The 15,248-nt window shown below is 40.0% G+C and overlaps 1 protein-coding gene across 1 annotated transcript in view; it reads left to right on the top strand.

Annotated features, from left to right (window-relative positions):
• Positions 1–6,322, top strand: part of TP73 (tumor protein p73) — a 253,501-nt gene extending 247,179 nt beyond the window's left edge. Inside the window, exons 14-15 of the mRNA XM_077250412.1 lie at positions 381–474; positions 5,162–6,322. Coding sequence (XP_077106527.1) covers positions 381–474; positions 5,162–5,482 — 415 coding nt within the window. The 3' untranslated portion in view covers positions 5,483–6,322. The remainder of the gene's footprint in view (positions 1–380; positions 475–5,161) is intronic.
• Positions 6,323–15,248: the final 8,926 nt, after the last annotated feature.

Genomic DNA, 15,248 nt, shown 5'->3' with positions numbered 1-15,248 from the left:
GATGTAACTCAGGATCAGTACAGGATCAGTAATGTATGTACACAGCGATTCCACCAGCAGAATAGTGAGTGCAGCTCTGGAGTATAATACAGGATGTAACTCAGAATGAGGGCTATCAAACTTTTTTTTATATGGTTAGGTGTTGCAATGAGCTGTTCGTGACGACATGACTACCAATCAGATATTTTCTTCTCAAATATTCTCATACATATAGGTTGCTGTTGGCTGCAGCGTCTTTTCTGCACTCCCATTTACACCAGTTTTTCAGTGCCCTTGATTGGCACAGACAACTGTGAAGTTCATGTCCTGTTATGAGAACCGATGGTTTATCTGTCAGTTAATTCTGCTTTTTTTTTTCCAAACCTTTTTTGTTTCTGCAGTTTTTTGACAGGACTGGGGTGTCCAAACTGCATCGAGTATTTCACATCACAAGGTTTACAGAACATATACCACCTGCAGAACCTAACTATGGAGGTAAATAATGGGAAGGGAATCATCTAATAATAAGGGATCACAGCCAGATTAAACAGGGGAGGCTATCAATCACCTGGACTAGCCACAGCAAGCAGTCACTGTGTAGTGTAGGGGCAGCCATTAAAGAGAATCTGACACCTCATTTTTCGTGTATAAGCTGCGGCCACCTCCATCAGGGGCTTATCTACAGCATTCTGTAATGCTGTAGATAAGCCCCCCCCCCGATGTATCCTGAAAGATAAGAAAAACAAGTTAGATTATACTTACCTGGGGGGCAGTCCGGCGCCTCCCATCTTCATACGATGACGTCCTCCTCTTTTCTTCCTGTTGTGGCTCCTGCGCAGGCGTAATTCTCTGCTCTGTTGAGGGCAGTGTAAAGTACTGCAGTGCGCAGGCGCTGGGCTTCTCGGACCTTTCCCAGCACCTGCGCACTGCAGTACTTTGCTCTGCCCTCAACAGGGCAGTGAATTACGCCTGCGCAGGAGCCGCAACAGAAGAAAGAGAACGTCATCGCCTGGAGATGGGAGGTGCTGGACCCGGACCGTGATGCCCATCGGACCGGACCACCCCCAGGTGAGTATAATTTGTTTTTCTTATCTTTCAGGATACATCGGGGGCTTATCTACAGCATTACAGAATGCTGTAGATAAGCCCCTGATGGAGGTGGCCGCAGCTTATATACGAAAAATGAGGTGACAGATTCCCTTTAAACAATAGAGGTCTCACCACAATCAATAGACAGACAGACAGACATTACGTCTCCCGAGAAGCCATGTTTATTTAAAAAAAAAATCTTTGAGAGTCTTGAGCTCTTGCCACCGCACTTCTCAAGATCCTTGATTATCCTAAAGCCCGTACTAACAGACTGTGTATGAGCAGGTGTGAATATGACTGTACTGGGGGCTTTTCTTTGAAACAATAATGTTTAAAATGGGGGCAGTTTAAAACATAAAATGGACATGACAGGTTCCCTTTAAAGAAGCACTCCTGTCAGCAGTTTTTATTCTCTTAATATATTGCAGTCATCATATTATATAGCATTGTGTGCTTACAATTGCTCATTTTGTCTTTTTACCCAGATAATTTTTCTATTTTCTCTGCTCCATGTAGAAACAGGAAGTCTCTTGTTCCTGCATTTATTATTCCCCTCTTCAGTTCCTGACACAGCTGCTCCCTCCTCCCTGCCAGGAACGTTTGCAGTGACTCATGACTCATGCAGGGAAAATAGACCTCCTGTTTCTACATAGAGCTTAGAAGGATTCGGCTAGTCAGTTTTAATGACAATATGTCATAGACCTAATGGAAAAGAGAAGAATTATCTGGTTAGGAAGGAAAAATGAGCAAGTACACAGAGCTATGTAATATTTCAAAATATTAAGAGGATAAAAACTTTGATGCGAGGGCTTTTTTAATGACCACATCAAAGTTCAGTTCAACTCTGATGTGGTTTGTGGTCATAAATCAGCACAGAGAATTTCTGAAAAAAGGAAGCTGTAAAGTTTGTCAGAAGAAGAAGACTCATTCTGTAGCCAGTAAATGATTGTAATGGTGTCCACATAACTAAAGTCTTATTTCTGTATGTGATAGCACCAGTCAGGACTTGTTCTTGGACTCTACTAGACATATAAATAAACTGGGAAAACTCACCTCTTGTTTCCTTATAAGAGGGATATAGAAGTGGGAGGGGGTTGGTAAAGAGAGCCAAAAACTCATCATTAATTAGTCTTAATTCTAAGTGGTCTTTTTCTCTCCGTTCCAGAATAACCCTCCCATTTCTGTACAATGTCTGCTTTAATCTGATGCTTTAAAATCCGCCTTTATTTAGAATTATCACTGATTAGTCTCGGATCTAACATAACATAGCGTTGTTACCAAAACATTCCGTGATGATTAATTCCTTACACATCTCTAAATTCCCGCATAGTCAGAGTCATAGGGGTTTACTATTAGCACACGTCTCCCTAAATAAAGTATCTTTTTAAAAATAAAACAACTTTGTAAAGTAGTTAAAAGTATTTGTTAGGCATCTAAATAGCGTTAACCTGTGTCATCTTCAGGAGCTTCTCCCAATGCCAGGATGCTGTCCTGCTTCTGGTAGAGTCTGCACAGTAGGCTTTCCCCTTTTCTTCGTGATTTGCACAAGTTTGGTTTCTCATAGTCTTCTGTAAATGGCAATTAATGCAATGGAGCCAAGAGAACTTTCAGGAGAAGCCAAGCATGTGCAAATTGTGGCACAGCACTGTTACAAAAGAAAAAGTAGCACAGATTGGATCAAAAGCTCTTCCTAAAAAAAAAAGGACAAGGGCTAAAGCTATTTGCATGTAGTAGCTCACAAACAATATTTTTTTAATTTCGCTAAATATACATTACTAAAAACCTTCCGATTTTAATCATAACAGACGGCACTATGTCCATGAGATGATTCACTCACAGGCCTTCATTAAAGCTGACACGTTTCAGTTTTTATTACATTGGTCAATAGTACACATGAAAATAAGAACATTTATAATACCGTATATTTTGTCTGAGAAATGTACTAATTTCCCCTTCTGGATTGCTCTTTCACTCTCTCAAAATTCTTTTTATTAGGGGATTTTTACAGTATAGGGGATAATGGGTCAGAAAAGCTATGAAGGGAAAGGAAGGCAACCAAACAAAGGAAAAGAGGAAAAGGGTCAGGGAGGAAGAGGAGAGAAGGGAAATGAAGATCATCTTAACATAGTTGCACCACAACAATTAACATTCCAAGTGCAAAAACAACAAAAAATAAAGTATAGACTAAAAGTATCCGGCAAAGTAATAAGGCATTATATAAAGAGGCTTTTATTCCTTGGAGAAAAAATTACGTTCCAAGAGGACCATTTGGAATTATATTTATGTGGAGAGTTATTCCTTATAGCTAAGGACATTTCAAAGGAATTACGAGAGAACATGATATCAGCTATATCACAAATAAAGTATCCATTGATTTCCACTTTTTATTTTTAAATTATTATGACCGAAAAAATATGTAAAGAAACCTAATTTTTTGAGGGAGGTCATCAGCTTCCAGAAAAAGGAAAGCCAACTGGGGAGAAATTTTGACGGGAGACTCATTTATTTTATTCAATAGTAAAGACACATCTTTCCTAAGTATCGAAAGTTTGGGATATTCCCAGAACATGTGAAGAAGATTACCTCTTTGACCACAATTCGTCCAGCATAAAATTTCCCGATCAATCCAATTTAAGTCTAGTGGGAGTGTAGAACCTCCTAGATAAAATTTGTAAATAATTTTCATGTAAGATTGCGCTAATAGAAGATTTGCACGCTAGTTCCACCGCTTTTTCCCATTTATCTAGGAGGAAATTATTATTTAGATCTTTTTTTCCCATCTCCACATATAATTCAGTTTTTCAAAAGAGACATCAGAGTTAAAAATTGAATATTCTTCATATACCAAGTTGAGTTATTCATAGGATTCTCGTAAAGAGTAACAATTTCTCTTGAAAGGATCAAAGGTAAAGTGAATTTATTTCTAATATATTTTCTTAATTCTAGAAAATTATAGCTCTTTCACTCTCAATTCAAGGGTAATTATCTATTCAGTGAAGACAAATGTTCACATTTCTGAGATAGCATTTGGTGCTTGTAACATTCTATGGAGAGGGTAGGCGCTAAAGGCGGACACAGACATTCTGCTGCAGGAACCAAAGAACTTCATTAGCACCAACTGTCATCTCCTATCTTAGTAATGGGAGAATGAAAGGAGAGACCAGGAGGAGAAAGAAGCAGATTATGCTAAGATATATTACAAGGTTCCTTAATTTCATGTGTAGCATAGGTTTATTGAAAAGAAATTAAAACAACCATTTACTAAAATATAACTAAAACGTTGTCCAGCACAATATGCCTCGGTAATAAAACCTTATCTCTCACCACACTGGCTGGATCTTTGCTTGCCGTATTATCACTTTACCTCCATACTGGCCAGAGCTCCACAATCCTTGCTTTCCTGCAGCATGGCTGGTTCTTCTACTCTGCTTGCTGTGCTCTCATCACCTTGCCTCCTCTTTGACGCTGCTATCCATCAAATGCGCACTCTTTCCTTACTGCCCTGGTTATAGAGGCCCACAGGGACCAAACATCTCCAGGTGGAAAAAAATCACTATGGGTTGGGGGCATTGAGCGTGGGGTTACAAGGTAGCATGGGAAGGGATAGATGGCGTTCACTGCTCACGGTTATGAAGATGACCGTTGCGGTTGGTGGGATTTCTGCATCTGCTTTTTCTACGAAAACAAAAAATTTCCCTTCAGGAAACAGTTGATTTTCCTTGCCATTGACATTCAGGATGGGTCAGCTCAGTTGAGTAAATGTTTAATGGATGGCCTTGTACATGTGTTTTATAATTTTGGTTTTGGACATAATCATAGGTCAATTTGTAACATATAAGGGTTTAATGAAACCTACTGGCTAGTGACAATATGATCCTAAAGGAGGATTCCAAGAAAGCTGGACTACTAATTACACATGCCTTTGGATAGCCTAACCATAGAGACATAAACTTACCATATACCTGTAAACAGACTCACATAGTCTTCACCTTGATCTCCCCTTGTGTGTGTCTCTTGACTTTCCTAAATCCCTTTTTTGATCTTTTTGGGACTATTAGAGATCTCGCTAAATCTGCTGTGTCTGTTCTTGCAGGATCTTGGAGCACTGAAGATTCCCGAGCACTATAGAAGTTTGATATGGAGGGGAATCCAAGAGCTGAACAAAAGCCATGACTATGGAGCCCAACAGCTGATTCGATCCAGCAGTAACGCTTCCACCATTTCCATCGGCAGCTCAGGTGAGCTCCAGCGTCAGCGTGTTATGGAGGCTGTACATTTTCGGGTACGACACACCATCACTATTCCTAATCGGAGTGGAGCCGATGATTGGGCCGACTTTGGATTCGATTTACCCGACTGCAAAGCACGAAAACAGTCTATAAAAGAAGAGTTTGCAGAATCTGATATGAACTAATATATCGAGAACTGGGATGGCGTTGACCAAAATTACTCAGATTTTGTCAACCAAATGAAGCCAAAGGCAATTCCATTCAGAAGTCAGCACGAAAGGTCTACTTGTGGTGGCTTTGGTTTCATCTGGTAGGGTCCACAGCAAGGTCAATGAAAATGGGATGATCCAAGTGCTTCTTTTATCTTTTCGGAAGCACAAAAGCATGAACTTGATGTAGGTCCTTAGCAGGTACCTTATAAGTGGATGAATCTCTTTAGGCAACTATCATTAAGTGTTTCCTGGATCATCTTGGACATCTCCATGGCTTCACATAACCTGGGGAATTTTCCATATCCCAAGATGTCTGCTCATTGCTGACGAGACAACTCTTCAAGGGGTACAACACAGAGGACTTTCCTTTCCAATGAACTGCCAAAAAAAGTATTCGAACCACTGTCTTTTCATTGTGTTTCGTTACAGACATTTCTGATGGTTTTTTGAGAACATGTTTTTGACAAAACATATGAGATCTAAAGACCTGCACCGAAAAGGGTGTTATTATTAAAAAAAAAGTTATATATAACTGGGTTCAGTCAATTCAGCTACGTTTTAGGGGCATAAATATCTGTAATTTATGGCTGTAACCTACGATGTAAATATCTCCTCTCTCCTCAGTCCCATAATATTTTTGTTTTTATTATTTATCTGTAATATAAACTATTCATTGTTTGTAGAGTAGTAGTGAACAGTCCCATGTAGGGGTGTACCGTGCGGGTAGGAAATAAATCTTGATATCTTGTATGCTGTATTATTCATTCACAAGCTGTGCTTTATTTGACTAATTAATATATTTAATTTTTCAGAGTTTTTGACTCTTTATTAAGATTGTAAACGCCCGGATTCAGGGTTGACATAACCAGTTTTGGTATTTGTGAATGAATATGACAAACTGGGAAAAAGTTACGGTAATGGTCTATATTGTGTTGTGTGTCGTATACAGTAGGACACAGTTTGCTGCATTATGCGGTTATAATTCCCAAGAATTCAAGTCACATTTAGGCCCAGGCTCCATGTTGGATACTTTTTGCCTATCGCAAAATGTTCTTTTTTGGAGACCACTAAGGAAATGTCATCAGTGATATGTGTGTGGTTCATCATGCACATAGTGTGACGTCTATTACTAGTGTATGAACAGACCCTAAATAGTAAAACCTACGAAACCAGTGATGCGTTTAAATTGGTAGACCCGTGCCCCAAACATCTCTGTCGAAACATACCTCCCGGCCTGCAACCTTCTCAGTAGAAATATTTAATTAGCTGGGATATCTTTTGTCCTTTTAGAGGTAAGGATATCAAAGAGAGGGGTCTTTTACCTGAAACTCCCCTCTATTAGCCAGACAGTCAGCTGATAGTTAACAGTAAATACTCACATAAAGGGGTTTCTAGTGGGGCACCTTTAGGACTCTCCATCATAGTCTCCTGTCTACTGTGAACAGTAAGAATCTATAGGGGTCCCTAGCTGACGGGCCTCCACTGACTAGGAAATATCTGATTGTCATGTGGGGTACATTTAGTAATATATTAGGCGATTCATTTGGGTCTCTGAACGTAATGTAGTCATGTTAAAAACAAGAAAACATCTTATTTGTGTAATCACGCCACAAAATGATGGATGCCAGGATGGACTCTGCCCCATATTTGCTGCTGCTGGCTTTCCCCTCTTCCATTGGTATATGTACATACCAGTGAATTGGGATTTCCATATTTACACCTGTTATCTCTGCATTCTTTATGTTTATTATATGTGTTTTAAAGGCATGTTCAAGTAGGAAGAAGTTATCACCTATCCAAAACCTTGGGGATAATTTTTAGACCAGTGACTGTCCATCCACTAGGACCCTCCACCACTCACCAGAACAGTACACTTGTAGCCGAGAGTGCAATGCATACGTGTGACCGCCGCTCCACTCATTCCCTATGGGCCTGCTGGAGCGCTAAACTCCACTTTCTCCAGCAGTCCCCATAGAAAATGATCGGAGTAGCGGTTGCACATGTGCTCCTTTGTAGCGGGGATATAAGTGCCCCATTTCAGTGACTGGTGGGGGTCCCAACAGATGAAGCGCCACTAATTGAAAAGTTAGTACCCAGGCTTTGGATAGGTGATAACTTCTACTGACTGGTGTTTCCCTTTAAAGGCTAAAACTTGCAAAATGTCTCATAGCAACTAGTTACTAATCAGTATACCCATTTTAGCTCACAAACCGAACACTGAATAATTGGGCATTAGAGTCCTATTTTTCCTCAATGGCAGTAGTTATCAAATAGAAAACCAGATCAATGGGAGGCAGAATATTCAGTGCAACATAGGGAACCTGCGAGAACAGCAGCCTAAAAATATCGTTATTGCTCATAACAACCAATCAGATTTTAGCTTTAATTCTTTATTACCTCTCTTAAAGATATAAGCAGTGATCTGATTGGTTGCTATGAGCTCACTGCAATCACCTCTGGGAATATAAAGGTCCTTATATTTCACTGTGGCTCTGAGGCCAGTGTGAACCATAAGGGTATGTGCACACGTTCAGGTTTTTTCGCGATAAAAACGCTATAAAAACTAATTAAAAACGCATGCATTATGCATCCTATCATTTAGAATGCATTCTGCAATTTTTGTGCACATGATGCGTTTTTTTCCGCGAAAAAATGCATCGCGGTAAAAAAAGCAGCATGTTCATTAATTTTGCGTTTTTTTTTCGCGTTTTTCCTGCTATTCTATGCATTGGAAAAAAACGCATAAAAACGCATCAAAAACGTGGTAAAACGCGGTAAAAACGCATGCGGATTTCTGGCAGAAATGTCCGTTTTTTGTCAGGAAAATTTTTGCCAGAAATCCTGACGTGTGCACATAGCCTAAAGGTGGACAGTTGTCCATAGCAGCCAATCAGAATCCTGCTTCATTATAACAGCCAACATCTGATTGGTTCTTACAGGTAACTGTTGCACCTCGTCTGCTCTGTTTCTCATACAAAAGAGCCATTTTTTTTAGCCCAATTATGTATTTTCTATAACCTCGACCTTGTATAAAAAACAGACTATAAAATAGGGGAAGAGTTTCCCAGCGTGACCAGTCCTCTATTTTCTGCACTGTGTTTTTATTGTATACAAGGCCCTGTGCTATGCATGTATATACAATATGTGCATTTTATTTTTTCTATATTTTCCAGTCGGCTTTATGATATAGGATTTTTTATGTATATTTTGTTGGGTATACCTTGCAGGGCAAGGACATTTAATACACATTACACGCAGCTTTATAATCCCATGTCACCACCGCATTATGTACAATGAAACACATTCAAATGATTTTTTTAACTTACGGTAATATTGTATTAATGTTTAAAAAAATAAATGAATAAAAAAATTGGTCAAAGTGACGAAAAGTAAAAATCTAAAATAATAAAAAAATGTTTTTGGATCACAGATTCAAATAGGGATTTTCTGCAGCTATATCCAGTGTAGACAATCCTTCGTGAGCTAAACTCGCTGATGTATTTCTATCTACGCTGATACACTGCAGCAAAGGGGACAGATGACAGGTTTGTGTCCATGACAGCCGAGATCGAGGCAATGGCCTCAGTCATCACGTAAGGGCCGATTCATTATTGCATTTGTTCCTCTTTTTTGTTGAATTTTAATTTGCCCCTTATTTTTATTTTACAGTTATTTTATGGTTTTGTCTTTTTTATGTTCACCATTATGGTTGGCATTTGAGGTTCTCGTATGTTTTTGTTTGACTCAATTGTGACTTTTTTTTTTTAAATCGCAAACTTTTTGCATAACAAAGGTTTAAGACAAATAAAAAAAAATAAAAAAAATGTGATTCATTAAACGCATGAACAACTTTGAATAATTTGTTGCTAAAAAAAAAAAGCTAAAAAAAATTAAATAATAATGAATTGGGCCCATAGACAATCACGCTCAAAATTCAGTCGTTTTCCTCAACAGTTATTATCTGTACCCTGCTGTTGCTAAAATACTATTTCCGTCAAATCCCACATAATGGGAGTAGTAGTTTTGTAACAGAGGACACCATTTCAGGGAAGACTTATTTTCCTGTCGCCTAATATTTTATGTATTTTTTTTTACATGTGGATGATGCTGTAGCGTTTTAAAGCACTTTATTGCTTTAAGATCCTCGTTTTCGGGTTTGGCGGCACGCCGATGCTGCTAGCGGGCAGTGTTAGTGCCTGGAGTCCGGACCTGGTTGTAAATACTGTAATCTGTACAATGGAACATTCATGGGAGAACTGAAATTGTATTTTTTGTTGTGATTCTTGTTCTTTTTTCTATGTCACATAATAAAAAAAACCCTCAAGCAATCATTGTGTTGTGGTACGCTGGATTATCAAAAAATCCTTAATCGCTTACAACTCACAAATGTATGTCTGCAATTAGTGCAGCGCCCTTTACAAACAGGAGTAATCCCTATATAAAACAATACTTGGAAGTCAGAGCCCTGCAGCTCCTCTGCGCCCATGACAACACTTCCTGTCTGTACGCTGCTAGTTCAGCTTTATCATGGGGACATTGTGAAGATTCTAAATCAATATTTGTATAAGCAAGTCACTGGAAGAGTTGACATGGGGACACTGAAGCATAAGAGCTGCAGGCTTTAAGCAAAGATAACAGGCGCATTTCTAGAACGTGGCATATATACTCTGGTCAGACATGACATTGTGACCATGAGCTGCACTTGAAATGTTGCACCTTACATATAATATTAAGATGGATATTGTTGGATGGTGCTTGTACACACAAGCAATTTTGCAATCTACTGCTTATTAAAAATTGTAGTTGTTCTTGATATATTAAAACTGTTCTTTTTGTTTGTTTACACCTTATTGTCTTGGAAACCGACCATCTCTGTTATACAGCAGACCAAACACAGTGCTTAAAAGAACCTTCCTATTGAGCTTGCAAGCACGGCTTTGAAGTTTGAGAGGATCGCTGGAGCATGCTGCTACTTCGTAATCCCAAATATCAAAAATCTGACCAGCATTTCCAAACAGAATGAGACGAGTGTGAACAGGTGCAAGCCGTCACGTCTATTCAATATAACCAAGAAACTACAGCTGCACTCAAATGAACACCGAATATATGAAATTGGAACAGAATTACTTCTATAGAAAAAATTAAGGCACTTAGCGCACATATTGGCCAATTCTTGAGAGCCCATCAGCCGTGACAAGGCGTATCCCTTTGTTGGGACCCTAAACCTAACATGATGCCTCTCCTGGGCTGAAAAGCCTACAAATTTAAGGGCTGGCAGAATAAAGCTCTGAAAAACACCTTAGGCTGATGAAGAGTGCTTAGTCAGTATATTAGAAATATAAAAAGACTGACAGCACCCCCAAACACAAGTGTGAACAGGTGCAAGCCGTCACGAATATTCAATATAACCAAGGAGATACAGCTGCACTCTGAAACGCTACAATATGCAAACACTGAATGTATGAAATTGTTAGTACATTACTGCTTTAGAAAATCTGAAGCTACTTAGACCACAAATTCATGAGAGCCCAACAGCCACGGCAAGGCGTACCCCTTTTCATACATTCAATGCTCGCATATTATAGCATTTGAGAGTCCAGCTGTATCTTCCTGATTACATCCTAATCCCAGACGGCTTCAGCACTGAGCTTACAAGCTAAACAGCAGCGGTGGTCGGTCTCCTAGGAAACAAGCTGCAAACAAAAGTGTTAATATTCCAAGAACGACTGAAATTGTTAATATGCTGTATATTGCAAAAATACTTGTATTTATAAACACTACCCATCTATGAAGATGGGACAAACCCTTTAAGCACATGTACCTATTACTCCATGTTCACCTGTTTTAGCCCAACTATGGCCTGTGGACACTAAATTCATATAGTCTATAGTTATACCTCTTGCATGTGCTCCTTTTTGCATTATGCTTTGTTGTGATGGTTACAAGAGGTTTGTTTTGCTGTAGATTAGACTGCCTCTCTTTTTGACGCAGACTTGTCTAGCCAAATTAAAAAAAGGCCACAATTGGGACAATTTCCATCAATTTTACCAGCATTCAGATAGAGTTTTTCATTGCTCAGGAGCACATGCCTTTACTCTACCGAACACTTAATGCAGAATAAACTACTTGGATCCTTGTATGAAGCTGCTTGTTTTTTAATTATTTACCGTTGCCATCACTGCTGAGCCCAGTGATTGGCTGCAGCGGTCACATGCTGTAGACAAGACATCACTGCTGCAGCCTGTCAAGGAAGTGCGGAGGCATTGGAGGTTGAGAAAAGCTCATTTTCTTATTATTTATGCCGGGCATGCCTCTGCAGGAAAAAACATAATGCTGGAAAATCATTTTAAGCTGCCCCCTAGTGGTGACAATAGGCAGTCTACACATGTACAAGCCTATATATATATAAACCAAAAACCCAATATATGGAGATCAATATATATATATATATATATATATATATATATATATATATATATATATATATATATATATATTTGTCTAAGGGTTTTTCCGTCTGTCCTGGAAATGCGTTAGAATTGGGCCACAATCTAGTATATATATATATCTATATATATAATTGTCTAAGGGTTTTTCTGTCTGTCTGTCTGTCCTGGAAATCCTGCGTCTCTGATTGGTCGAGGCCGCTAGGCCTCGACCAATCAGCGACGGGCACAGCATGGCGACGATGATGTCATAATGGAAATCCCGCCTCTCTGATTGGTCGAGGCTGCCAGGCCTCGACCAATCAGCGATGGGCACAGTCTGCCGCGAATTCGCCTCGACCAATCAGCGACGGGCACAGTATCGACGTAGATGTCATAATGGTTGCCATGGCGACGATGATGTCATAAAGGTTGCCTCGACCAATCAGCGACGGGCACAGTCTGCCGCGAATTCTGGAATCATCAATGTCCATATACTACGGGGACATGCATATTCTAGAATACCCGATGCGTTAGAATCGGGCCACAATCTAGTATATATATATATATATATATATATATATATATATATATATATATATATAATTTTTGATCTCCATATATTGGTTTTTTGGTTTATATAGTATTCCGAATGGTCTGCCATTCATGATTTGTAGCTACTTCCCATATGTACTAGCCTGTGTATGTGTGAGGAAGAAAGAAGAACTCACCAAATCTGTGATTATTCCCACATGAAGACATATGACACACAGCTACAATAAACACTAATAAAGAGAGATAGAGCGTTATCTTTATACTTCATAAATAATGTGTACATTATATACAGCTCTTACATAGGCTACAGTCACAACTGGCTAAAGGTTCATGTCTGCAATTATTGGACACAATATATGGTAAATCCATAAGAAAAAATAATATTTACCTGTAACTGCCGGGCAGTGATGATAATAATAATAAGAAGAATTTTTGGTCTTTCAAATGCATAGAATAAATGGCCGGCTTCTACACAGACAAATGTACAAACAATGCAGCTGTAAAATGCATGGACAGGCTGCAGGCGGCTGAAGACTGTGTAATAACAGAGTGCAGCCATCACTGTTGATGATCATGTACTGGGTCAATACTAAAAGAAGTCCTGGTGCATTTTGGGATATATTTAAAAGGAATTTGTCAGCAGGTTTGCTATGTCATCTGAGGACAGCATGATATAGGGGAGGAGACACTGATTTCAGCGATGTGCCACTTATTAGACTGTCTTTTGTTGTTTCAATACAATGAGTGCTTTATTAGCAGGAGATTATCACTGCAGGACTAGCTTCCCTGTCCCTCCTGGTCCAACCACGCCCCTAGCACTGACTAGCAGAGGTCAATATACAATGTACTCAAAATGCTGTGGTGTGGACGTTAGCTTTCTGAGCTCTGCTACATGCCGCATCTAAAAACTCTGATTGTATCACAACTGTTGCACTCCGTAAATTAAGTGATACATCGCTGGAATCAGGGTCTCTTCCTACATCCTGCTGCTCTCAGATGAGGTAGCCAAAACCTTGTGACAGATTCCCTTTAAGTTACCCATTTTCCAAAAGGGGGTGGCAACAAAGATAGAGCTTCCTTTCTTAGTACAGAAGTGATGAGCTTCTGACTGGGGATGTCACTTCCCTTCTTACACACAGAAAGAACTCCTATCATAATTGTCATTTCCACTTTCCAACACAAACATGATCACTATAAGGGCTATAAGGATGAGGAGAAAGTGGAGAGTATATATTCAATTTTTTTTTTAATCTTAAAATTAATGTCCACTTTTTAAATGCATTATTGTTTTTAGTTCCAAAAGCTGGTGCTGATAAATAATTGTCAAGCTCCAAGAGTTCCAAAGACCCTGTGTATAGGAATCATGCTAACTAGGGTTGAGCGACCTTCACTTTTATAGGATCGGGTCGGGTTTCACGAAACCCGACTTTTTCAAAAGTCGGGTCGAGTGAAATCGGCCGATCCTATAAAAAAGTCGGGGTCGGCCGAAACTCGAAACCCAATGCAGTGCATTGGGTTTCCAATGGTTCCCAGGGTCTGAAGGAGCGGAAACTCTCCTTCAGGCCCTGGGATCCATATTTAAGTGTAAAATAAAGAATTAAAATAAAAAATATCGCTATACTTACCCTCTGACGGGCCCTGGTACTAACCGGGAACCTTCCTTCCTTAGAATCAGCCTTCCAGGACCTCGCGGTGACGTCGCGGCTTGTGATTGGTGCGCGGCCACCCATGTGACCGTGACGTCACCGGAGGTCCTGGAAGGGCTGATTCTTAGGAAGGAAGGCTGCCGGAACGAAGCCGAGGGTGAGTATATACCTATTAGGTATATACTCACTCTCGGATACGCCCTGCGTCGTTCCGGCAGCCTTCCTTCCTAAGAATCAGCCCTTCCAGGACCTCCGGTGACGTCACGGTCACATGGGTGGCCGCGCACCAATCACAAGCCGCGACGTCACCGCGAGGTCCTGGAAGGCTGATTCTAAGGAAGGAAGGTTCCCGGTTAGTACCAGGGCCCGTCAGAGGGTAAGTATAGCGATATTTTTTATTTTAATTCTTTATTTTACACTTAAATCTGAATTCCGATACCAATTCCCGATATCTTAAACATATCGGGAATCGGTATCGGAATTCCGATTCCAGATTCAGAAGATCGCCGACTTCATGGCCGACCCCACACAGGGGTCGGGTCGGGTTTCATGAAACCAGACTTTGCCAAAAGTCGGCGACTTCTGAAAATTGCCGACCCGTTTCGCTCAACCCTAATGCTAACAGTTATTCTGCAGTTTGCCTGCAGCCTCCACTAGGGGGGGCTGGGATTACAGTACGCTGTTATACACTGAACTCAATAATAATGCTCTATGTAGTTAGCTCCCTCTAGTGGTGGAACTCAGTACAAGAAAAGTGGAGCTTTGGAGGCTAATAAGAGAAATCAATCAGAGAAAAAAAGAGTGATCAGTCAACTTAAGGACTCATACTCATCTTCGTTAAAAACGGACAAGTGCAATCTGATTAAAAAAATATATATATCGGATTGCACTCTGGACTAATGTTAGGCAATGATTCAGGGCTCATCTGCAATTTTTTTTCTCAGCTTGGATTGGACAGAAAAAAAAATTGCAGCATGCTGCGAGTGGCCATATGTATCGGACGAGACTAGCCAATGAAAGTCAATGGGTGCGAGAAAAAAAAATTCATGGAATGCGGACCGCTCATCAAGCCAGCCAGAACACACAGACCATAGTGTGGGAATGCTCTTGCAG

Source organism: Ranitomeya variabilis, chromosome 4 (genome assembly GCF_051348905.1).
Source record: "Ranitomeya variabilis isolate aRanVar5 chromosome 4, aRanVar5.hap1, whole genome shotgun sequence".
In the NCBI taxonomy this organism is placed as follows: domain Eukaryota; kingdom Metazoa; phylum Chordata; class Amphibia; order Anura; family Dendrobatidae; genus Ranitomeya; species Ranitomeya variabilis.
This window is presented reverse-complemented; position numbering and strand designations above follow the sequence as displayed.